This window comes from Onychostruthus taczanowskii, unplaced genomic scaffold (assembly GCF_017590055.1).
Source record: "Onychostruthus taczanowskii isolate IOZ18803 unplaced genomic scaffold, ASM1759005v1 scaffold1, whole genome shotgun sequence".
NCBI classification, from domain to species: Eukaryota; Metazoa; Chordata; class Aves; order Passeriformes; family Passeridae; genus Onychostruthus; species Onychostruthus taczanowskii.
In genome coordinates, this window is record NW_024496525.1 from 35,522,735 (window position 1) to 35,547,906 (window position 25,172).

At 51.7% G+C, this 25,172-nt stretch overlaps 1 protein-coding gene and 3 long non-coding RNA genes across 7 annotated transcripts; 2 read left to right on the forward strand and 2 right to left on the reverse strand.

Annotated features, from left to right (window-relative positions):
- Positions 1–1,149: 1,149 nt before the first annotated feature.
- On the reverse strand, positions 1,150–18,279 carry LOC121335004. 2 transcript variants are annotated; one of them, XR_005952504.1, is made up of 6 exons: positions 18,062–18,279; positions 17,407–17,456; positions 14,019–14,106; positions 12,086–12,175; positions 2,264–2,344; positions 1,150–1,322 (listed from the first exon to the last, which is right to left on the reverse strand). It is a non-coding gene; the product is annotated as an uncharacterized LOC121335004 (long non-coding RNA). The 2 variants fall into 2 exon arrangements; XR_005952505.1 differs by lacking the exon at positions 18,062–18,279 and having other exon boundaries at positions 14,019–14,109; positions 17,407–17,799.
- LOC121335018 lies at positions 17,931–18,873 on the forward strand. Of its 2 annotated transcripts, none has more exons than XR_005952511.1 (2): positions 17,931–18,086; positions 18,610–18,873. It is a non-coding gene; the product is annotated as an uncharacterized LOC121335018 (long non-coding RNA). The 2 variants fall into 2 exon arrangements; XR_005952510.1 differs by lacking the exon at positions 17,931–18,086 and adding an exon at positions 18,282–18,404.
- LOC121335010 lies at positions 18,454–20,675 on the reverse strand. 2 transcript variants are annotated; one of them, XR_005952508.1, is made up of 3 exons: positions 20,025–20,675; positions 18,926–19,017; positions 18,454–18,837 (listed from the first exon to the last, which is right to left on the reverse strand). It is a non-coding gene; the product is annotated as an uncharacterized LOC121335010 (long non-coding RNA). The 2 variants fall into 2 exon arrangements; XR_005952509.1 differs by having other exon boundaries at positions 18,926–20,675.
- A 543-nt stretch (positions 20,676–21,218) lies between these two features.
- Positions 21,219–24,470, forward strand: SIX1 (SIX homeobox 1). Its single transcript, XM_041400816.1, has 2 exons — positions 21,219–22,127; positions 23,171–24,470. Exons 1-2 carry the CDS (start codon positions 21,568–21,570, stop codon positions 23,457–23,459), a joined length of 849 nt encoding a protein of 282 aa, XP_041256750.1. The 5' UTR covers positions 21,219–21,567; the 3' UTR covers positions 23,460–24,470.
- The last annotated feature ends 702 nt before the right edge of the window (positions 24,471–25,172 follow it).

Genomic DNA, 25,172 nt, shown 5'->3' on the forward strand with positions numbered 1-25,172 from the left:
GCACCCTATTTAAGGAAGAATGAGACTTTCTGTTGACTTGAGGGGGTTTTGTTGGAATTCTAAAATACTAAATTAAAAAAACATAAATCTTATACCTCATATTGAACCTATTTGTGTCTCAAACTAAATTTATACTGTAATTAGTTGGATACTATTAAAATCTACTTCCACCTGCTAGTTAGGGCTAGTCAGTATTTACTTGTGGTTCCCATGACATTGGTATGTGTTCGTGTCAGGGGCTTTTTTTGGGTAGGTGTACTCCTATTTGCTAAATTCCCATTTGTTGAAATTTTTCTTTAAAATGTTTCACATAGTGTCAGACTTGGTTTTGGCAGCCTTTTGAGAACAGCTTGAAATGTTATGTTCCCCTGATATTAAAGGATTTAAACACATTACCATATTACTTCAGATCTGTGTTCCAAGTACCAGCATTGCCTGGTTACGACTTTGATGCCAAAATGAATGACAGTAAATCCAAATAGACTAATCTGTACAGGTGAAATAGTTTCCTAGTGAAGCTGTATACATTAGACATAATTAACAGCCTGCACATGCCAGCAGGAAAACACCCTTCCATCCCTTTAAACTGTGTTTAGGCCAGAGGAAGCAAGGTGAGATTTTTGTTGTTTGTTTGTTTTTAATAGATACTGTTAAAAAACATGAAATTCATTATTTTCTTCCTCACTAAGACATTACCTTGGTGTTTTTCACCATTCCTCCACCTTTCCCATGGATCGCAGCCGTGTCCCGCTCTCTCCTCGCAGGGAGTCCCCTCCCAGCCCAGGGAGCATCTCCCTCTTTTTTCGAGGCTGATCCAACTCTGCAGCTGCCGAAGTAAATAATCCAGTTACCCGGCAGCAGCCCTAAGCCAGAGCCAATTGCCTCGTTGCCCAATTCCTGTTTCCTTCCCAGAAGCGGGCGCTTGGCTCAGTCGTGTTCGCGGCGCTCCCTTTGCCTGAGCACAACTGGGATGGGATTTTCCTGCCAGCACAGACCGAATCCCAAACTGATCCCTGGGCAGCTCTGTCCCAGCTTTGCTTGCTGCAGGAGCTGAGGATTTAAAGCCATCCTCCACCTGGCTGGGAGCAGCTTCTCTCAGTTTGGGAAGGACGTTGAGATGCTTGAGCGTGTCCAGAGGAGGGCAACGAGGCTGGTGAGGGGCTTGGAACACAAGCCCTGTGAGGAACGTTTGAAGGAACTGGGGTTGTTCATCCTGGAGAAGAGGAGGCTCAGAGGTGACCTTATTGCTCTCTACACCTTCCTGAAGGGAGGCTGTACACAGGTGGGGTCGGGCTGTACACAAGCTCTTCCACCAGGCAGCACTGACAGAACCAGAGGACACAGTCTCAGTTACATCAAGGAAGGTATAGGTTGGATATTAAGAAAGAAATTTTCACCAAAAGAATAATAAAGCACTGGAATGCTCTTCCCAGGGAGGTGGTGGAATCACCATCTCTGGATGTGTTTAAAAAGACTAGACATGGCACTTGGTGCTATAGTCTAGCTGAGGTGGTAGGGTATAGGTTGGACTCGATGATCTTAGAGGTCTCTTCCAACCTCATTATTCTGTGATCCTGTGGTTCTGTTTCTGCCTCACTATGCGGGCAGGGAAGCAGCTCCAGGACCACCACTGCCAGGCTGGCTGCAGCCCATGCCCCGGGAAGGGATTTGTGTCTGTGCAGCCCCCACAGGGGCTCTGGATGAAGCGCAGGGGTTTGAGAGCAAGCGAGAAGAGGAAGGTCTCGGCAGCGTATGCAAATGTCCAAATTCTCCCCGAGCAGCCACCCATGCGGTATGCAGGATGAATCATGTCCTAACGGAGCGCATTCCTGCTACTTTGGAGCGCTTTGCAGATGTGCTCCAGGTCACCCTGGGCGAGAAAACCACACACAGCCACAGCTCCTTCTTCCCTGGCAGCCTGTGCGCAGATGGAGAAAGGGGGGACAGCGCCTTTGGAAGGGTGGGCAGCTGGATCCCTGAGCCCCTGCCTTTCCCACAGGGCCTGGGGATGCTGCAGGGAGGAGCGGGGGCTGCCAAGGCAGTAGCTGGGATGGAGCTGGTGGTAGGAAGGCTCGGGGAGATGGGTGGTTTCTCTTGATCTAGCAGGGAGACAAGCTGGGAAGGGAGACAATGCTGGAAGACAGCACTTATTATGCTCTATATTTGTCTTGATTTTTCCCTGGTGCCAGATCAGAAGGGGATTTTGCTGCTCCAAGAGGCAGAGGTTGGGTCAGGAAAACAGGATTTTAATATGAATACTCACAGCTTGGAAAGCAGAGGTCTCCTTCCAGGCTGCATCCCCTGTTGTGGTGATCTCTGGCTGCAGAAATCTCTGGGCTGGAATCTTAGGCCAGTATACGGATACAGATCACATTTTTAAGATAAAAATACATTTTAGAAGGAAAATGATTCCCAGAAATGGGAATTCATCTGCCAAGCAACGTGCACATAACCGATTTCACACTTAGAGGTGCCAGAAAGTTCAGGAATGAGACCAACAATAAAAAATCAACACACGTGTGAAAAATCTACAGCATTAAAGCCAGATTCAATAAAAATAGCACCTAATTTATATGCTACAGAAGCTGGCACATGCCTGCAAAAGCTGAAGGAAAGAGATAAAACGTTCAGAAGTTGCATGCAGTCCAGAGGAACGGAGCAGCCCTGGAGCAGCGCTGATGGTTACTCAATAACTCATGTACGATATTCTCCCGTGTAAGTGCTTTAATTCTCCATCCTGCTACTTCTCGGGCAGAAAGACCCACTTCGGAACACTCGAGGCCGATCAATAAGCTTTGTTGTGGCAGCCAAAGTGCTCTGTGATAGACCTGGCGTTATGAAAGGACTCCCGGAATGTTACACGGCATCGTTGGCATCCCCAGCGCCGCCCGAGCTGCGAGCGAGGAGGGCACAGAAACCAAAGCAGGCTGGCAGGAGGGGAGGGGACGAGCCAGGGGTGGCACAGGCAGGTTGCAAAGCCAGGTCTCTGACTCCCCCTGTTGCTTTGCCCACCGGCTCACCGGGAGCCCGATCCCGCTTGGATGCATGACAGCAGCAGGAGGACTTGGTGCTGACGCCAAAGCTGAGCTTGCTCCTTTCATCTATTTATTGTGTTTACAGCCACCTCCTCATGCTGACCAGTTGATAACTAGACTGGTCCTGGAGCAGCACCCCTGAGCCTCCAAGCACTCAGCCTCCAAAAAACTGTTCCTGCCTGGATCGTTAGCTCAGGGTGATGCACATGCAGGTCCTGGAGGACCCCAAAGCCACCCACTTCCAGATCAAGGCAATCTGGGAAAAGTTTGACTCATCTTCCACCAAGCCCGAGGAGCTGAGAGGGAGAAATGCTCAGGGGAATGAGGATGAGTCCAGAGCCTGAGCTGTGCATGCTCTTGCATGTCCTAAGTCAGTGGCTTCTTAAAAGAATATGTTGAGAACAAATGACAATTTGGATGTTACTCATGTCCTAGGGAAATACTGGGGATTTGCTATTTACTGCTGCTTAATCAAACCAAGGCACGCCAGGAGATAAAAGGCAACACTCAACACCGTCCCAAGCTCATTCACAATGCACATACAAATATACAAGTCTATATTAAAAAGTCTATATTGTCTATATTAAAAAACATTATCTGTTCTGTTGTATGCACGCAAGTGGAAGTAAGTGAGCATTGGCCAGATTAAGACTAAAAAATAATATCTTTATTTTGAGGTCCACTATGAAGTTGTGCAAGAAATGCAGCCTCTTCTTCTTGCAGGCAACGTATTAGAGCCCAGTCCCAAAATTCCACCACAGACAGTTCAGATTTCTGACTTGCTGCTGTTAAATGTGCTGTCCCCTTGCTCAGAGCCTGTGGCAAAAGAGCAGCAGAGGCAGCAGGGGCTGACTGCCCTGTGATGCTGTTCTTGGAGGAGAGAAAGACTCAATACCAGCAAGAGGGAGAGCTGCAAACTCTAGGGAAGCGACACCACCAGCATGTGGGAGGATTTAGGCACATCACACCCCTGTGTGGGGAGTCACATCAGCTTCTGAGGGCTGCTACTGCATTTCTGCTCCTCTTCCCTGCTAATGTAGCGCTGCTCTCCCCAGAGCTTCAAGCACTGAGGTGTTTTTACTCCTTGCATCACCCTCAGGGTTTGTGCCCCCCAGCTTTGCCAAGAAAACAATGAACTCCAGACTAGAAAATACTCTTTTTTACACATCCACCCATGAGGTGGGTGGGGTGTTCAAGACCACAGCAGCCCAGCCTTCAGGTCAGTGAGCACTGAGGGGCTTCAGCTGAGCCCCTGTGGCATCTTCCCCATGAGTTTTTTTGGCTTGTGAACTCCCCAGGACCCACCAGATAAATTCCAAGGGAGGTTTTTAGAGCCTGCTCTCATTTGCCATCTTTGCCTCAGCCCCGCAGAACTCTTGACATGAGGTGGGACCCAGGACTTCCAAAAACAGCAGCACCTGGCAGCAGGCTGTTGATAGCAGCCTATTTCGAGGTCTGCCTTTATCAGGGAGGACCTGGAAGTGCTCCCAGGAGCACAGGGCATGCTGCACATTCCAGCACAGCTGCCTTGCACTGGCCAGCAGTGCTGCAGGATGCCTGGGCCCAGGACAGAGGTCTCACAGCAGCAGCCAGCCCTCCATGGCTGCAGGACAGCTCACTGCCCCAGTACAGAGGTGTCAGGAGGACATTTGGCACCTCCTGCTACGCTCAGCAGGTCTCAGTAAATCCCTTCTGGCCTCAAGTTCTTGTAGCTATTGTGGGGTGTTTTCTTGTGCAAACCAAAGGCAGAGTTAACCGGAGCCTCAAGCCAGGAGAGCTTCATCCCATTCCTTTGGAAAAGTCAGCCCCAGCAAATGAAACCCCTTGAGCAGTTGCTCAGGTTTGTGTTTGTTTCCCTGTAATGGCAGCAAACATTGCTTACTTGGACATGGTGAGAAGTGCTCCTGTTCCTTCCAGATTTCCTCACCAAGATCTGAATCTTTTTCACTTAAGTTTTGCATCAGTTTGGGTTACAAAAGCAAGCCTTGCTTCAGGTGAATGATGCTCATGACAAACAAGGAATAGTCATTTGGTGGTGCCCTGGAGGGCCAGACCCTCAGACTAAAGTACAGGGTAGAGCCTATTTCTGTTCATCTCTTAACTATTCTCAGTTATTAGGATCTTTTTAGAAACCATAATAAACGAATGTGAAATAAGTAGCTGAGCATACTCATAACACTGGAAAGCAGAAGGAGAGCTATACCTAAGCCCAAAACCAGGGAACACTCCTGCTCAGGTTTTATCAGAGCCACATCCAGTGAAAGAAGTGCCTCCTGTCCTGCAAGCTCTACTCCCAGCCCAGGCACCACAAGATCCCATGTTTCAGCATCCAGGCCTCCACCCTGTGAAACTCATTCAGAATCATCAGTTCATCTGCATTTAATAAGCAGACCCTCTTCCAACATCCAAGATGTCCCTGCAAACACAGCCTAAAGCTGTGCTGAGTAGAAACACTTGATCAAGAGATCACTTTGATCATTTTCATCAAGAGATGGTGGTATTTTGACCTGAAAGCACAAGACAATCACTGATTCAGAACAATTTCCCACCCACCCTGCAGAGACTTGGCCCAGATCATATTTCCCCAGTTCATTGGGGCATGGAACAGCACCAAAGGCTGGTGGATGCCAAGCTGTGTCACATCTGATGGCTCTTCCCTTTCCAAGCAGAGTATCATGTCATCAAAGGCAACGAGGCTGGCACGACAGAATTTGAGAATCCCACTTTATAGCTGGTAGAAATTGAATCCCAGCAAGTCTGTCAGTAATGATATATTCCAGGTAATGCAGGATTGAAATCTCTTGGCCCCAAGTCTCAGTCTTATACTTAAGCAACAATCTGATTTGTCAACTTTCACAATTTATGGGCTTTGCAATATTTAGTAGATGGTGAGAGAGGGGAAGTAGGCAAAGGAGTTATGGCCACAACTTCCTGCTCAACTTCATTCTTAAGTTCCTGGTTTTAAAATACAGAAATAAATTTGGAGATACTGAAGGTCTCCAAGCCAGAATACATATAAATTTGGATGTATCACATCTATCTATCTATCTATCTATCTATCTATCTATCTATCTATCTATCTATCTATCATCTCTCTCTCTTTAACTGCAGTTTATCTCAAATCTGGTGCTGTCTCATGCTCTCCAAGACTTTGGGTCTGATAGCACTTTGTGTAAAAAGACACTTTAGGAAAAGAAAAAAGGGTATAAACAAGGGTACAAAATAGGTGCCATTTTAGAAATAAAACTAATAAATGGTCTACAAATTCAAGAGAGTATTTGTCAAAGCTGCCCCTGGGCTCAAATATCCATAAACTTAGAATCAGGCTTTTTAATTAATTTCCTAGACTATTGCAGTATAATCATAAAGCTAATAGCTGATTTAAAATAAAAATAACCTCAGTATAACTCAAGCTAGAGACACATTTCACTGACCTAAAAACAACCGCCCAAAAATAGCACAGAAACGCATTTCCTAAAATCAGCACTGTAAAAGCAGTTCTGTTTTTAAGGAATTCCAGCAAATTCATTCTACATCCCTGTGTAACACAGGCAGGGTTTCCAGAGCGTCCTGCTCCTGGCAGCTCCCAAGGCTGGCAGCACAGACCATTCCATAGCAGGTTGCTGGAGACCCCAGCTCCACAGCACACCTCAGTACATGTCTGCATACAAACTGCATTTTGGTGCATCCATAATTAGCACAAAGCAAATGGCCCCCAGTTGTGACAAATGGTTTTCAGCTCAGTTATCACCCACAGCAAGGACCAGAGGAACCTTCAAGGGCTGTGGGAAAGGAGGCAGAAAAGGGAGAGAAACCTTCTTGAAGTGCCTTTTATTAGCTGCCATCCTCAGCCCTGGCCCAGGAAAAATCCAAAGTGTTTGTTCTCCCAGACAGACTAAATCAATTTGGGGATTTTTATTTGTTGCAACCTAACAAGTTGTTGCAAGAAGAAAAATCACTGGGCTGCTCAGCTCATTCTGCCTCTTAAAGCTTTGGCCTAAAACAGAAATTTGAATGGCTAATGGTGGTCTTCCTTCAGTCCTAACTATAATGAGTGTTTAAATGTTCCAAATACTTGTATTTTTGCAAAATAACAGGAAGCACCAAGAGAAAGATGAGTTATACTTTATTTTTCAAGCCCTACTCAGAGGCAGCTTGAACTGTGACTATCCCAAGATTAGCTGACAGTAACCACTTGGAACCAAAACTCCAGTTCCTAAATATCTGGATTTATACATCCCCATCAGTACAACAACAGTAACAGCAATTCCCTCCTCCATGGCAAGAGGCACAGCCAGGCTGGGGTTCACCCAGAACCCCAGCTTTACCTCCTGGAGTAGCACAGTCAAAATACTGAGGCCAGACCCTACTGATCAAACATTTAGTTATATAAATATATATATATATAAATAAAAATAAATGTATATATAAATGTATAGCATATATTTACATATATTGTGTTTTCATATGTAACATATATTGTATTTATATTATATAATCTGAATATATTATTTGATATTATATATACATAATATATGAAACGTTCAGCTTACCCAGATGACTGCTCAGAATTGTCCTGGGTGCTCAATCTCCCCCTAAACTGTGCCAATGCCTCCCTCCTGGACCCTGTGCCTGCCCACCTGCTGCACACTGGTACCAGGAGCAGGGCACAGCAATGGAACTCTGCCCTTCCCTTTACCTCCCCACTTCAGTGACATTTGACCAATTCTGCTCCTCTTCAGTCCACGTGCAGAGAAGGGAAAGTTATTTTTCACAGAAATGTAGAATGGTTTGGGTTGGAAAGGACCTTAAAACTCATCTCATCCCAAAGGTGGGGACACTTTCCAGCAGACCAGGTTGCTCCAAGCCCCATCCAACCTGGCCTTGAGCACTTCCACAGATGAGGCAGCCACAGCTTCTCATTCCAGTTGGGTCAGGAGGACACCAGTGCTGCAGCCAAGGCTGGACACTGCTTTTTTAAGAGCCATTCCTTAACCAAAGTGCTCCTTTCATTGTCTGTCTCCCAAACCCACGAGCACAGCTCTGCCTGCTACAGCACTGTCCCCGTCCTGGGCTCCCGGTGGGAGTCCCTGACCCACCCTACAGAGCTGTCACAACCTTTCCGAGCAGCCACTTCTACCAGCAAACAGATCACACTCACAAATCACTGCCTGGAAAGTCTGTGTGGTATGTGGCTTAATTTTCTTTTCCATAATATGAAATCCAATCTGAAATGCACAGATTAGTTTACTAATCTGTGTAAATCCTATTAATAGCACTTACGCTGCTATGCTCCCATTCACATTCTAACAAATCTGCTTGCACTGGTTTGGTTTCCCCTCATCTCCTGCAAGACCTTCACACCTGGTTGCTGTCACGTCTTCACAAAATAGCTGGCCACAAATGGCAACTTGTGCTTTGCAGTCATCTCTCATCTTTTAATTTGTGTCCCATGGTCCATCGTGTTCTGGATCAAAGCATTAGAGCTGTAAATCACCATGGTGCCATCGAAGCTAAAGGGATTATACAAGGGATCACACAGCTCCAGTGGGGAAGGGCAGAGCTTGTACCCTCCTCTCCCCCAGCATCTCGGGCTTCTGTGCCTGCTCCAGCTGCATCCTGCCCCTCACAGCTCCACTGGCACCCCAGTGACTCCATCCTGCCTGGGGCACCTGGCCCAAAACTGGCCCAAACACCAGCAAAGGACCTGCTTGCAGGGAGGAGCTGATGGACCATGTCTGGAGCCAGTGGATGTGCTCACAGCAGCCCCACACACATGCCCTTGTCACCCGTGGGTTTAGGGTGGCACACCTGGCACCTGGGCTTGTGCCTGGCACAGGGAGCAGCCTCACTGGCAGCTGGGTGAGCTCCCCTAAGCCAAATGTGAGCTTTCCAAGAGAACACACCCTCTGTTCTGCTGTAGAATAAACCATTCTCTGCTTGAAACAACAATATTTACTTTTCCTGCAGTGGACTCCAGTGGCTCCCTATGTCACACTCACAGTGAGAGGAGTCAGAACCAGGAGAGCAGGGCTTGCATGCCTGGCTCCAGCTTCCTAGTCAATAAGCTGTGCATTAATTAGCTAATCCACCTCCACACTCTGTCCCTTGTTCTTCGTTTCAGCACCGTCCTGGAGTCCTTGTAACCGAGCACCTCCCACAGCCTCAGCCTGCCCCACAGCATGCAGAGCCAGGCCCACGCTGTTCCCTTGAGCTGAGGAGTCCTTGCCCTTGGGCCAGGCTGGAATTTGCCAAAGCCAGCCCTTGGGAAGGGCTCTGAGCTGCTGTCACTCCGGACTTGTGCCCTTGCACTCTTCCAGCACCTGCCAGCGCATTCCACACCTTGTGCCAGGCAGGAGAGGGTGGGTGCAGGACAGGAAGACACCCTGCCAGGAAAGGAGCTCCCCAGAATGTACCAGATGGGAGGTGTTAATGGAGAACAGAACATGGAAACTCTCAGGTGATGAAGGGAAAAGGATCGACTCTAGATTGCCGAAAAGATTGGAGTTAAAACTGCTTTTGCACGAGTTCACAGTAGGACAAACCCACTCCCTGCCAAGGGACCCCTGCTCCTTGCATGAGTCTGTTGGCTGCACGATCCCCACCATCCAGCTCTCCCCAATTCCCAGGGCCAAGCTCTGAAGTGCTTTCACTAACCTCAGTAAAAAGGCCAGACCTACAGTGCCAAGACAGTTCCAGCACAGCCTTGGATACATTTCCAATGGCTTTTCTACCAGAGTGTGAAACAAATTATTAGCATAAAAGATTTATGGCTTTTCTCTTTGCTTCCCTGAAGCTGAAGGTAGAGGCAGCTGAACTGCTTCTACCACCCATCCAAAAGTATTTGGATTTTCTCTCATCACTGTAGAAAATTTTCAAGGTCAACAATGCTTCACTCTCTCCTAGTTTCCCCTAAAATGGTTTTAAAGTTTTAATTACCTGAATAATTCTTGTGGTTTACTTGAGTGTTAGCTCAAGAATTGTTTGTAATACCTAGTTTTGTGGAAAAAATATTTTAAAAGCATTACCCACACTCAAGAAATTTTCCCCAAATTCTCTTTTACAAGGGGTTCTTACCTGTTGCCTGTGTTAAAGCTTGCCTGTAAAACAGCTGTTTGTTTACAGACCTTTAATCTCTTGGTAAAGGTGCCAGTTGTGAGATATTAAAATGCCACAAAGAAAAAAAAAATAAACCAAAAAAATTAGGAATTTTCAGAGTGAGAGAGACAAGCAGCCAAATACAATATGTGGCCAGACAGAATCAGAAGTGCTGGCTGCAGAACAAACCCAAGAGGCATCAGAAAAACCTCCCCAGCCACGGTGGAAACGGTTCACCAGGAAAAGGAATGTACAAAACCAAACGGGGGGGGGGAAGATCCCCCCTTCCTCCTCTGCCTTGTCCCCAAAACACATCTGCCACCGATGCCTCTGGTGCATGCAAATGTGCCACTCGGGAAGGGCAAACAGGAATTTTGCCTTTGGTGTCCTGCCTGCCCCACCCTCTGCAGGCAGACTTTAGGAAAAGTGGTGTTTAGAATAAAAAAGGGCGAGATAAGAGAAGGGGAACGGCTCATCTCAGCCCTTTGTACTTCCACGGGGCTCCTCTGTAAAACGAGTGTGATTTCTGTCACCCTTGCTGCAGAGCTCCGTGTGCTGGAGACCTTGTCCCAACATCAAGCTCCTGTGTGCTCATTTTCCCCCTGGAACAGCTCATTCCTCTTGGATGTGGCTCTAGGGGACAGCCACCGTCCCTCTCTCACCCTGCCTGTTCTGCACAGCCTGACCAAGCTCTGCCAGAGGTTGGCCTGCAAAGAGTTCCTCGTCCTGATGTCAAAACCTGCACCTCGCCCATCATCAGCTGGGACACAGCACACCCTGCAAGAGCCCCTCTGGTTTCTGCACCAAGCAGTTCATAACTCCCCTTCTCCTCCCTGCTGCTCACAGTCCTGGAATGAACAAGCAGGAGAGCTCAGCTCTGCTAGGAAGGTACATCCAAAATGTGAGCTTGGCTCTCAGCTGCTCTTCAAGCCCTGCCCAAGGACAACTCCTGAGCTCTGGGTGCTCATTCTCAGGCACCATCAGGGCTTTCTGTCCCTGCCTGTCCCCAGGACAAAGATCTCTGCCTCTCTGTGGTCTTGGCAGAAGCAGTGATGTGTCTCCTCCATGGTCATTGCAGAGTTCAGCCTGCTGCACCAGTGCACTCTGCAGGAGCAGGTGACTTCAGCCAGGACAGCTGTGGTTACAAAGAGCTCTGCTATGGCAGGGACAAAGATCATTTGGAAGGATAAGGTGGATAAGCAGGAGAAGTCACCTCTGAAGCCTCATGGAGCCTAAAATCCTAGATCAGCCTCTGCAGCCTGGCTCATCCCAGCTTTTGCCTTCAGAAATTCAGAGCTCAATTTCTGCTACAAAATTGGGCTGTTTGATTTCTGCAGCTTGCTGCAGCACCTCCTGCTTCCACACAGCACGATGTCAAGGGAATACTGGCATTGTCTGGTGTAATTGTGCTCTAGGGGCAGCAACAGAAAAATTGCTGTACATTTTCCTCCACTTCAGCCCTGCAAAACCCTTTTCACCTCCCTGGAATGCAAGTTTTCAATCACTCTCCTCTATCTCCAATGCTGAGTTACACAGGATCCCATCTTTAGGGAAGCATCACAGTGTTAAAACTCCCTTTCAAATGTATTTTAATTAAGTATTTATAATTAATACTGGAAGCTGTGTAGAGGATGACAAGTCCTGGCCCTTGGTGTCTCCCAGTCCCCCATGCACAAACACAAATGAGCTGCCAACACGCTCCTCAAAGCTGCATCCTGAAACTCAGTGATCCTGTTGAGGTCTGCATGCTTGGAAGGAAATTAAGGAGTGCCAGCAGCAGCCACGACCACGTTGTCTTTAAAGCTGAGGAATGCTTTGGAAAGTGATTGTGTACAAAAATAATCATAAAAAACCCCCAAATATTTCATGCTGTCCTCATGCTCAGCCTAATTTCACCAAGCACCCATCTATTACATCTGATGGCAAAGATAACTTTACTACCACAACCTTACCTCAAGAAGTGCAGCCCCACGTGCATTCACAGCTGTGCTTTGGGAGTTAAGTGGAATTGTTGGAAATCTCCCAGAACTGAAGGAACTTCACTTGAACATGAGAAAAAGGGGAGGGGAGAAAAACACAGCCAGTAGATTAGACTCTGTGATCTGATCCACTCGAGGCACAAAGGACATTAAAATAGAACTGAAACTCAAATTTGAGGGAGCCAAGAGAGAGCAAAGCTACAAGATTCACGGGCACAAATTATCACAGAGGCCAAGAGCTTGTCCCTGAAAGTGTGGAAATATATATATTGAAGCCAAGAGAGAGCAAAGCTGGGTGTAATTAACCTACAAGATTCACAGGCACAAATTATCACAGAGGCCAAGAGCTTGTCCCTGAAAGTGTGGAAATATATATACTTATACACACACCTGAGCAGATATAAATATATGTGTATAACTGTGTTCTCTCAGGGCTGAAAAGGAGTTGACAGCACCATTCAGTTTTTCCCCCAGCTCCAAGACAAGATCAAATAGACGTCGGTATTTTCTGACAGATGTTTGTCTAGACCTGTTTTTAAACAGAGAATCTCCCACCTCCCCAGGCAATTTATCCCAGCACTTCCTTTTCTTCTTCAGCTTCACACACACACGCACAGGTATCTTTATCTCAGAAGGTGAGGGGAGCAGCCTCTGATGCCTTGCACATCAAAAGGCTTTGTGAAGTCATTTCTCATGGCAAGACCTTTCTTTCGGGTGACGTACGAGCCCAAAAGATCCCATCGTGACCCGAGGTGACAGGCTGGGCTTGGGGGACAGCAGATGGGGCAAGGGGGGGCAAATGGGGAAGGAGGGGGAAATTCAGTCTTTTCCTTATTAACCCGTCAGATTTGTCTGCTGATAACACAGAGCAGCTTTGTACGCTTCATTTTTAGACTCAGATGTTAAGTTCCTCTCTTTTTTTGATGGAATAAATACACTTTTGGCTTCTTCAGCAGCCACCTCAGAAGAGATGCTGTCCTGTCAAACTTCAGTAAGGCAGAGGAAGGGATGAGGAATGAGGCTGTGCAGCTGGAATATGTAAATGGCAGGATGGAGAGTAGCACTTTTCCAGCCACCCTGGATATCTATTACCTCCACTTTTGGACTGACAATGCACCAAATGTTTCATTGCCTGGGGCCTTACAAAGCTGACCAGCTTTTATAGCTGAAAGCACTAATGTAGAAAGGCAATTGGGAATTAATTATTTAATGTGGTTCTCATTGGTAGAAAGCTTCCACCCCTCCTGCATCTCAGCTACCATTATACGTATGTTGCTTTTCTTCAGACTACAGTGATTAGACAGCAGAGGAAAATGATGGCTAAGTCCTGTTCCCACTTGCAATGAACTCCATTTAAATCAGCAGATTTGCATTCAAAAACCAAGGGCACAGTTTGGCCCTGTGCTAGGAAAACACTGTTTATGACAAAAAAAAAAAAAAACAAAAACAAAAAACATAAATAGATTACAGCATCTCAATTTCTGAAAGTTAGCCTTTTCATACATGTGCTCCCAAATTCCCTCTTTGAAAGGCAGAATATTCCTACTTAAAAATTAAAATCCATGCAAGTAGCCCTATTTGTAGGAAATTACATCAAGCTCCCTTTACTTTGGTTCTTTGGATGCCTCACTGGAGCAGAGAGAAAGGTGTATCCCAAATCCACTGCACATTGGTTCAGCTCCAACTTCTCCCCAATTCTAAGATAAGCATCTATTTTATTTAGAGCCTTTTTAGTTATGACCTGTGAAGAAGCAAATGTCCTTTTGAAGATCTCCCTGCAACAGCTGCATGCCAGAGACTCTTGGCCAAGTTACTTGAAGAGCTTAAGGATCAGGACCCACGTATTTAAAAAAACAAAGTGCAAAATAAGATTCTGCAGCCGGGCTGAGAAGGGGCATGAACTTACCTGTCAGTTGTGATACGTGGGAAACTGGTAACTTCTTCCCTGCAGTCAACACCTCCAGAATCATTCCAGATGAAGATCCAACAGGATCCTGCTGAAATTCAATGTAGTGAATTACACCAGGAATTAATTTATCACAATGTGTCATATTTTTCCAAATACAAAATATATTGGGTTTACCTCTTTTTGGTTTTTTTTTTTTTTGGCCCTTCAGATGAAAGATATATGGCTGTACAGATGTGCTTTTCTAAGATCCAGTGGCATGAAACCTGAAATGCCCCAGCAAGATTCAGGAGCGAGTTTTAATCACCATGGAAGCACGACACTTTTGAAGGTCTATGAAATTATACACCCAGGTCTGAGAAGAGTAAACTTATCCGTCTGGAGAGATCTGCTGATAAACAGAGACAACTCATTTTCTCCTGGAAAGCTGCATTATATGCTGTTTGAAAAAATAATCAGATGATAGAGACAGGTTTGTGCTGGGAAGAGAAACGAGGAAAAAAAAACAGCGCTGGGAGGGATTTTCTGTGAGGGAAAAGGGAAGGCAGTGTGAAAGTATTCCCTGCAAATTCAGGAGATGGAAGAGAAGATGGGCTGAGCATCTCTCAGGGCCAGACAGAGCAAGGCTGGCGACGACAGAGGCATATGGGGACCCACCCAGGGCGCAGACAGACCGGAGGACCCCCAGCCCTCGGCTCACGCAAGGTGACCTTTCCCCTCTCTAAAATTTCAAAGCTGGCGTTGCCGGCGCTGAACAGACTGTGTGCCATATGTAACATGACCTCAGCTCTGCTCTGCCAAGCCACTGATGGCATCACTAATGAGAGGTGAAAGGTCCCCTCCTTGCAGCCAGCCTGGAAAGCCACCAGGGCGGTGGGTGCGGGATGGGCCCCCCAGCACTGGATGGACCCCACTGCCCCACAGCCCCCTGCTCCCACACGTGGGTGCCCGCTGACCCACCACAGGCACACACACCCCCCTCCAAAAGGGTGATGCTGCCTCTTCCCTTGGCCCAGCTGAAACTGGCACAGTCCCCCAGCAATGGGAATATTTGTTCAGCACCCGAATGCAAAGCACACGGGCAAACAGAGCCTGGGATGTAAATCCTGTCCCCAGTCGCCACCCTTGCAAGCCCCTGCTCCCAGTGTGGATCGTGCGTTGGCCAGGTGGGGAGAAGGATTTGTGCTGGGGGATGGCACAGAGGGACGAGAGCCTCAAAGTGCCTGCCTCGATCCGGGGAGGACCCAAAATGTAATTTAGATTTTTGTCCAAGCATTTTGCACGGAAATCATTATAATAATATATTGCACCAAAAACAACCCAACAAAACCAACCATCACCCTTGCTGCCTTTTTGTTGTAGTTGTTCCTTTTTTAAATAAGGGGTTTTTCGCAGTTTTCCCAGTGTCCAGCGCCCCCATCCTAGCCATCACCTAAGGCAGGGACAGACGGGACCCATCCCTGAACTCCCTGCCCCGGACGTGTGTGGGGACGGTCCGTGTGATGCGGGTGGGACTCACAGATGCGGGTGGGGGTGCCCGCGTGGGTGGGGTGCGGAACCCGGGTGGGTCCGTGCACACAGGGATCGGTGTGAGCGCACGGGGGAGCGGGGTGTGCCCGCGGGAGCTCTGTGCCACTTGAGGAGCTCTGCGGGACCCAGCGTTCGGAGTAGGAGGATGGGGATGTGCCCACGGGTGGATTTTGGGGTACGAAGGGGCACACGGAGGGGCACAGGCGGGGGGGTGCGCACGTCGGTGGGAGCGCACAGGAGGCGTGTGTGGGGTGACACACGGGGAGGGGGGGGTCACAGCACGGGTGCGGGCGGGGGCTGCCGTGCGGCGCGTGTGGGGTGACACACGGGGGTGTCACAGCACGGGTGACACACGGGAGGGGGGTCACAGCACGGGTGCGGGCGGGGGCTGCCGTGCCCCGCACCCCCAGGCCAGCCCCGGCACCCCGGGGGGATCGGCCGGGCTGGAGCCGCCTCCCCGAGCGCACGGCGCGCAGAAGGCGCCCGTGGTTTGTTTCGCTTCTGGAGTGACTCATTCCTGGCAGATGTGGCACCGCCGAGGTGCAGCGGGGACCCACCCACGCCCTCAGTACAAGCACCCCACCCGCGGCCGTGCTGCTGCCTCCCCACGCAGGGCCGGACCCGCGGGGAAGGGGCTGGATTTACCCCTCGCTGCTCTTCTGCCGGGGATTCATTTTTACATCGCACCCGGCGCTGAGAGATTCAATTATTCGTTCCAAATATTATTCTGCCCCTCGCCCTCAGCGCACCCTGCTCTCACAGGGGCGCAGGCGAAGCTGCCCACGCGTGTTGGGTCGCGCTGGGACATATCCAGCTGCCGGCCGAGGAGTGGCTGCAGAGGGGCAGCTGGGGCGTGTTTTTCTCCCACGGAGGAGCCGCATCCCGAGGGAACATCCTGTCGGTTGCAGAGAAGCGGCCCTCAGAACCCGCGGCAGCCCCGCGCCTGGTTTGGCCGCAGCCTAATTCCTGCTGCACTATCTTACTGGGAAAAAAAAAATAAATTAAAAATTAAGAACGAGGCAGAAATTGCAGCTAACATTGCCTCGCGTTACGGCAAACGCTGTTAGGCTGGGAAAAGCGAGAAAAACAACGTCGGGAGAAAGCGAATCTCAGCGCCGATACCGCGCGTCCCTGCGCGCCCGCGGGGGGATCCCAGCGCCCCTTTCCCCCCTCGGCGTGGGGACCCCACCCCCGCGGTGGGGCTGCGGCACTGAGGGGCTCTGGGGCGAGCAGCTGGGCATGGAGGGGTGGGGGTCTCCCCCTTAGAATGGGGGGCTGCAGCTGATGGGGGGAGCTGCGCTCGCCGGGTACCCCAGGGCCGTGTCACGGACACGAACGCGCGGGGAGAGGCAGCACAGCCCGTGCCGGCTGGAAGGAGAGCCGGCAAAGCTTCCGTGCAGAAAAGGAGTTAAACCCCGCCGTTGTCCTTTGATTTAGGAAATGGCTCATCCAATTCAGTTCCAGATTATTCAGGGGCAGGCTGCCTCGCTCGCTCCCTCTCTCCCCACACCAGCCCAAACATCTTGAAGTAATCAGCAGCTGAGAACGGAGACGTCCCCCTGGCATCTCAGGTTAAAGAAGGAGGTCCAGGAAAATGTGGTAGAGCCATTACAAGAAACCTGAGATGCATTCATCAGAGACTCCAATTGCCATCGCATTAGGATTGATTAGAGACCAGCAGTACCGTAATGACCCGGAAAGCGGGGCATACGGGGATTATTAATATCAGACTTCTCAAAGGGGAAGGGAAAAAAAAAAAGAAAAAAAAAAAAAAACGGAGGAAAATAGGGAAAAAGCAGGAGGGAAAATTTAAAAAACAAAAGCACATCGCGGGGCTGCTGCTCGGATGCAGACTTACCTGAGAGCACAGGCACCGGCGAGCCGCACGGACGAGAATTTATCTAACTTCTGGGGGAAAAAAGCAAACAAACATGGAAAGAATTGCCTCTGGACCCCCTGAAATCCCCTGCTCCCATGCACGGCTCGCACAGAGATTCCCAGAGCTGCGGCCACGGGCCGGGCGGGCACGGTTCGGGGGTCCAGCCGGGGGCTCCCCCTCCCGGGCCAAAGGACGCCGGTCCCCGGGCTGGCGACAGCAAGGACAAGTTAAAGAGCCACCAAAGAGGAGCGAGGAGACCTCGGTGGCTCGTCTCCTTCTCAGTTCCCTGCGCCAAAACAAATCAGCCCCTCCTGGTCTCGGTTTAAATGTAGCTCACTGGATAATTAACTCCATCTTTCCAGCCCTGCTTTAACTGTTTATTTAGTGTCACCCCGTATTACCATCACTAGCACTTTCCTCTGAACAGGAGGAGCTGGAGGGTTTCACCTCCCAAAAGGAAATTCTTCGTAGCTTAAAAGAATCAGCATCCAGGAGGTACATTAGCGAAAAGGGAAGGGGGGAACGGGATCTGGGGGTCCCATGGCAAAAGCAGGAGGAAATAAGGGTGGAGGTGGGGGGACAGGGACAGAAAGACGTATCGGCCCTCGGAGAGAAGAAAACAACGCGTGATCACCTCTAATCCTTTGAAAAATGTCCCGGTAAGTGCGCGAAGAAAGAGCCCTTTGTGCCCTGGGGATCGGCCACATCGGGAAGGCCTTATCCTTATCCTCATCCTCCTCCTGCCCCAGCATCCCGGCCCGGCCCGACCCCGCTGGGTGCGGGGGGACCCCCTCGCCGGGCACCCCCGGGGCTCGGGGCCCGGGCAGGGACGCGGCCCCCGCCCCGCGGACAGCGGCTTTGTTTTTACAGGTGTCGGGAGGGCAATTTACTAACAAGTAATTAAAGGTCGCACCGGTTTGCAGGCGAGCCGGGCCAGAGGCTGCTGCAAGAGAAGAGCGGTGCATATGGAGAGAGGGGTTTGTTCTTCCTCGTTAAAAAATAGAATAATAAAGGAGTGGGGGGAGAGAGGGGGAGAAAGAAAATACAAATCCTTTATTGTTGGGGAATAAGCCGGGAAGCTGGCTGTCTCCCTCGCCTCGCATTCGGCGGGGAAGGCGGCGCGGATCCGGTATCACGTTGCAGATCCTCACTCGAGATAACGAAATGCGATCTATTTTTCAGAACAGCAAGTGGATGGGAAAGGAGCCTCGACAACATAAACCTCATTGACTTAATGGGTCGGTTTTGGATTTCGCCTTCGAAATGTTCGGCGAGTGGCAGCGTTGTGTTTCTGCCCCGCCGGTTCCCAGCCTTCAACCCCGGTTCTCATCCCGACGAGAAGCGGCTCCCAAAAACCCGCTGTTGGTTTTGTTTTGTTGCGCTGTTTGTTTCCTCTAGAACCTCGTACTTCTAGAAAAAAAATATTAAATTTTACTTTTGATTGGGGAAGAGCTTTATTTCTAAGCTCGGAAGGAAATGGGGGATATATTTGATTTACTTTTTTTTTTCTGCTTTCTTTTGATTTTCTGGCGAAATCGAGGAAAAACCCGCAGCGCGTTGCGTGGGCTCCATCTTCACCCCCGCCCTGCGCTGTATAAATACATCGAATAAATAAGGGAATAAATTAATTTTCCGCACAAACAGAGCCGATGGGTGCCCGGGCGATGGGGGCGAGCAGCGGAGGCCCCCTCGCTCGGCCGCCACCTCTCCGCGGGCGCGGAGGAGCCAGGCCCCGGCGGCGGGGGCAGCCCGGGAGCTCCGGCCGGCCGGGCAGCGGGGAGATGCTCCGGGTGATGCTCTCGGTGATGCTCCGGGTGATGCTGCCGGGCTGCTCCTGCTCCGCCGGCAAAGGAAGCACCGAGAGGGGCCGGCGGCAGCTCTGCGCCGTTGTCTTGTTCGGTGGCTTTTTGTTTATTTGCATCTTCCTTGTTTATGGTTTGTTTTTATTTTTTGAGCGGCTCGAAACTCTCATTTTTGTTGTTGCTTTTGTGATTTTTTTTTTTTTCAAGGGTTAAATGGGATGGGGTGTTCTGGAAATACATTTGCCTCTTCCCGTGGTTCGAAATGAAAGGTTCCAAATTTTTAGGAAAACCAGCCCCGGCGCCTTAACGAACACTGATGCTCAGCGGTCCTTGCCTGCAGCAACTCCCAGGTAGACCCCGGCGGGTCTGTCCCCTCTTTTTGTGAATTTTGGTGAGAGGGGAGAATAAAGCCCCGCTCAAGAATCGCGAGGAAGCCTCTGCTCAGCCCTCGCCCGTGTCTGTCAGCTCTTCCGCCGGCCGCATCGGGATAATTTGCTTATTCCCATCAAGAGCGATGTTTGTCTTGGTCGGCCTTTTAAAGGAGGAAGAAAAAAATAAAAAAAAAAAAAAGAAAAAGGGAACAACAAAAAAAAAGGAGAACTGTGAGGGCAAGAGAAGCCCGCTCTCGTTACAATGCCCAGGGGCTTCCCCAGTCCCGCGTTGCTTTTCTCTCCTCCTCATCCAGAAGTTACAAACCCTCAGGTCCGTGCTCTTCCGAGGCTGAGCACCTCATTAGAAAGGAGGAAATAAAATTTAAAATGAATAACAATAGAAATGAGGGATGGGGGAACCCACCCCTAGGCTGGGCAGGGCGCTGCTCCTCCAGGACGCGGCCGCGGGCGAGCCCATGCCTTATAATTCTGCGCACTTGCTCCAGACTTTAGGGTATTAGTTGATTTTAGAGCCGGGTTTAAGGCTCCGTTCCGGTCCCCACACAGCTGCCTTGTCAATAAGGATCTGTTCCAAGTAGACATTCCTTCTGGGAGGACATTGCAGCTCTTTAAGACTTCATCTGCAACATCATAAGTACTAAAATAAAATGGCAAGGGAAAATTACCAGACACATGGTCATGGGATATGGAAGCGCCCTGACTCCAGCGGACATAGTACAGTCGCTGTACAGACTGGGTGGCAGGGGCTTAATTTAAACAGCCCCGAGACGCGAAGTACGTGGGAAAAACAACAATCCGGATTTAGGAAAATATCGGCCTTTCCCACGTCGTGGCTCGGGCAGAGGCTGCGGGCAGGGAGCGCCGCCGGCTCCGAGCCCCGCGGCCGGGAGCGGGCTCCCCTTCCCTCGGAGCAGTGAACTCAAATAAATCCCACTTGGTAGGTCAAATAAATCCGACTGTCTTAGTGAGGACAAACAGGTTTTAAAGAGCCCCACGATGGCTCTTAGCACCCGCGGAACGAACTCATTCCTGAATCCAAAGCGTTCTGGAGTGTGCTTAAAATACGGGCTTCGACTTATCTAATCAAAGATAAATAGAGCCATAAAGACACCCCCAGCCCCCCGCGCCCTGCCCTTATCTCACCGCATTGTCCTCACCTCCCTGCTGACAATAGATTATCTTTGCTTAGGGAGCCTAATTGTTTTCTAATTTTTTTAAATAATTGCTTTTTGAGCGGGGGTGTGCAAATGAGGATTAGGCTAATTAAAGCGCCGCCGGTGGGTGCAGCGCTGCTGCCCGCGGTCTGCCCCGACCCCCGGGCCCCCCCGGGGCGGACGGGGCAGAGCGAGGGGCAGGAAGGGGCGCACGGGCCCCGCGCGTTATTCAGCTCCTCACGAACGCATTATTTATTCATCCCCAGCTCGAAGGTAATTAAATACGGGCCGCCTGGGCGGGGGGGGGCAGGAGTTTTGGGGCGGAAAAAAGATGGAAGAAAGAAAGAAAGACAAGAGCCCGCCGGCAGCGGCTTCCCCGGAGGGGCGGCGGGGCTCCCCCCGCGGCCCCGGGGCCGCACCCGCGCAGAGGCGGCTGGGCTGGGCTGGGCTGGGCTGTCCGGGCTGGGCCGGGCCGGGCCGGGGGTGCCCAATCAGCGCGGCGCGGGGGCTCGGGCGCTTTAAGCGCGGCGGCGGCGGAGCGGGGACAAAGTCCCCCCGGCGCCGCGACGAGCATCCCCGCTCGCCCGACACACCGCCCTCGGCTGCCGCAGCGCCTCCCCGCTCTGGGGCCGGGACCGGCACCGGGATCGGGATCAGCACCGGGCCCGGGCCCGGCGGGCGCCTACCCCGCGCCCCTCCGCCGCCGCGCTCCCGCGGGGTGCCCGTCGCCTCCTCCTCATCCTCGTCGTCCTCCTCCTCCTCGTCCTCCTGCGGCCGCCGCCGCTCTCGGCCATGTCGATGCTGCCGTCGTTTGGCTTCACGCAGGAGCAGGTCGCCTGCGTCTGCGAGGTGCTGCAGCAAGGGGGGAACCTGGAGAGGCTGGGCCGCTTCCTCTGGTCGCTGCCGGCCTGCGACCACCTGCACAAGAACGAGAGCGTCCTCAAGGCCAAGGCGGTGGTGGCCTTCCACCGGGGCAACTTCCGCGAGCTCTACAAGATCCTGGAGAGCCACCAGTTCTCGGCGCACAACCACCCCAAGCTGCAGCAGCTCTGGCTGAAGGCGCACTACGTGGAAGCCGAGAAGCTGCGGGGCAGACCCTTGGGCGCCGTCGGCAAATACCGCGTCCGCCGAAAATTCCCTTTGCCCCGCACCATCTGGGACGGCGAGGAAACCAGCTACTGCTTCAAGGAGAAGTCCCGGGGCGTGCTGCGGGAATGGTACGCCCACAACCCCTACCCGTCCCCCCGGGAGAAGCGGGAGTTGGCGGAAGCCACCGGTCTCACCACCACCCAGGTCAGCAACTGGTTCAAGAACAGAAGGCAACGGGACCGAGCGGCGGAGGCGAAGGAAAGGTACGTGCCACCCTCCGATCCCCGCTTTTTCCCTGCTCCACCGCGCGGGGGGCTTTTGGGGAACCGCGGGAGCTGCTCCGGGAGCGCGGCGAGTACCCGGAGCCGGATGGGATAGGAGCGACGAAAACACACGGTTCCCTTCAAGTCCCCCCCTTTTCTTCTTTCTTTTTTTTTTTTTTTTTTTTTTTTTTTTTTTTTTTTTTTTTTTTTTTTTTTTTTTTTTTTTTTTTTTTTCTCCTCGTAAACCGCCTTGCCTTTTCCCCTTCCGTGGAAACCCGAACGGGTTTTTCATTCGACCTCACCTGCCCTGGGGGAACATCGAGCCCCCACCGTCCTCTTCCAGGCCGCTCCGCCGCCTTTGTTTGCTGCCTGCCTTCCCGAGCAATCCGGGAGCGATGCGGAGCCTCCGGGAAGCGGTCGGGATGCCGGGCCGTGTGTGGCCGGGGGTCGGGCAGGGTAGCTCCGGAGCTCGGAGCAGAGAAGAGATGCAGCTCCGGGATGGCGAGGCGGGGGGAAGCAGAGGAGACCGGGATGAGGACGCGCTGGCCGGGCCGGGCCGCCGCCCGTACCGAGGCCATCCCGGACCCCGGCAGGCGACGCGGTGGCCTCGGTGCGAGGCGGCTGCTCGGCCCGGCGAGGCAGAGCCACGGAGGGCATCTCCTTGAGCCACCTCCCCACCGAGCCGCCTGGAGAAAACCCCGCACCCAGCTCGTCCCCGGGCCGCGCTTTCATTTTTAATTAAAAAGAAAACGGCCCCTCAAAAAAAAAATCCCTTCCTCCCGTTTTCCCTCCTCACCTAAATAACCGGGCTGTTCAGTGTATTTATTTGTAGGAGGGATAAAAGAAATAGGGACGATCCGTTATGAAATTATTGGGATTATTTTTCCCCCTTCGAGAAGCATCTGCTCCCACGCTGGAACTAAACGCGAAGGATTTACCGCGGGCATTAGCACAATGCCCATCCCCGCCGCCTCGTGCCCGCCCTAACATCCCTGTCGTGCGATTAAATATACAAAATTTTAAAATTTTTTGCCTTTCTGCAGAGAGAACACGGAAAACAACAACGCGGCCACCAACAAACCGAACCAACTCTCGCCTCTGGATGGGAGCAAACCCCTCATGTCCAGCTCCGAGGAAGAGTTTTCTCCTCCCCAAAGCCCGGATCAGAACTCGGTCCTGCTCTTGCAGGGGAACCTCAGCCACGCCAGGAGCTCCGGCTATTCCCTGAGCGGCTTGGCCGCATCCCAGACCCCGCACAGCCTCCAAGGCCACCAGCTCCAGGACTCGCTGCTGGGACCCCTCACGTCCAGCCTGGTGGATCTGGGATCCTAAAGGCCGCCGGAGGATGGGGAGAAGAGGTTCTGCTCGGGGACAGAGGCTCTGGGTTGTACATAGAGGACAGCACCCGGTTTTACAGGTCACCCGCTGATTGTTAACGGGACTCTCGTCTCTTTTCACACAACCCCACATCGGCTCTTGCTCCAGTTCCCCCTCAGCGTCTCCCACCATCACCACGATTTTTAATTTTTTTTTTTTTCCACGTAGCCAAACGCAGAGAGCGGCAATAACCCTCATCAGCCCTTCGAGTTCAAACGAGTTGGTCCCAACGGGAATTACAAAAAAAAAAAAAAAAAAAAAAAAAAAAAAAAAAAAAAAATAAATAAAACCCCCAACCCCTGCTGGATCCGATTCTACCCAAACAAATCCCAGCGCCGCGGGCGCGGTGGGGCAGGGCCGGCCGGCACATCCCTGCTGCTGCCTGGCCCGGTCCCCGAGGAGCTGGGACGGGGACAGAGGAGGGAGAGAACCGCTGTGCTGAGCCCTGTGGCGGAGCGGGAGGAGGGAGGGGAAGTTACGTTTACATTTTTCATATTTAGCCTTACCAAAAAGATTTCGATGTAGTTTAAATTAAAAAAAAAAAAAATATAAAAAAAAAAAAAGTAAAAAGAGTGGAAAAAAAAAATATATCAAAAGCTGCAGTATTAGAGTTTTACCAAGTGCCTGTGTCTGACCGCGGCCGTGCGAGGCAGATACTGAGTGGGCTCCCGTGGACCCGCGTCCCCCACTTTTCTCCTCTTCGGTGGTGAAATGCATCGATGTGGCTAAAAATTAGGATAATAATAGTAATAATAAAAGTTGACGGCCATTTCCTCCTGAACTGCGCCGCCAGTTCCCCGTTGCCTTCTCCCGTCTGTGCCCGCTCGCCGCCTCCCTCCTCCGGCTTGCAGAGAGTCCGCGGATGACGCTGCCTGTCTCGAGTATTTGTTACCAAAAATCGCATGTGCTTTCGGGTTTATTTTCTATTGTACCTAAACAGTCTAAATTAAACAACGCTGATGGCAGAACACCCAGGCTGCGCTTTTCTTTGCAGGGGCGAGCCCGTGCCCCTCTGCCCGCCCTCGCCCCCTCCCCAGGGGCTGCAGCGGAGATTCGGGGCTGCGGGGAAGCCGGTGGCTCGGAAAGGGAGCAAGGACGAGGACGGGGGACCCGTGGAGCCTGCTGTGTCCCGAGGGAGCCGGGCACCCGGCCGGGAGGGAGCGCCTGGCCCCGCCGCCCGCCCCGTCGGGGCCTCGCTGGTGCCGGTGTTCCCTGCTAGCGTTTTGCATCATTAAGCGCGTGTTTATTTAAGTCGCTGCCGTGTTTGTGCTCGGGGTCTTGGGCCATGGAGAAATGTCACCCTCTGCAGGAGGGTCTTGCCCGGCGCGTCCCTCCCGCTCGATGCCCAGCGGGCCCCGCTCCAGAGCCCCTCGGGGATCCCCACCCGCGGCCGCCCGGGGCAGCGGCTCCGTGCCCAGCCTCGCCCTCCCGGCTCCGGCTGCGGGAGCCGGCCCGGGACACTGGGATGGTTTCCCTGCTCCCTCCGGACGGGCCCGGCCGCCCCCTCGGGGAAAAAGGAGCAGATCCCGCCGGGCTTCCTGCGCCCACGACGCTTTGGGGGGCATGGCCGGGGCAGGGGGGCACCGCGTGGCTCCGAGCACCGGGGGCGGAGGGCGCAAATGCCGCGCACGGCCGCGCAAACCGCGCGGGGGGCGCGCAGCTGCTTGC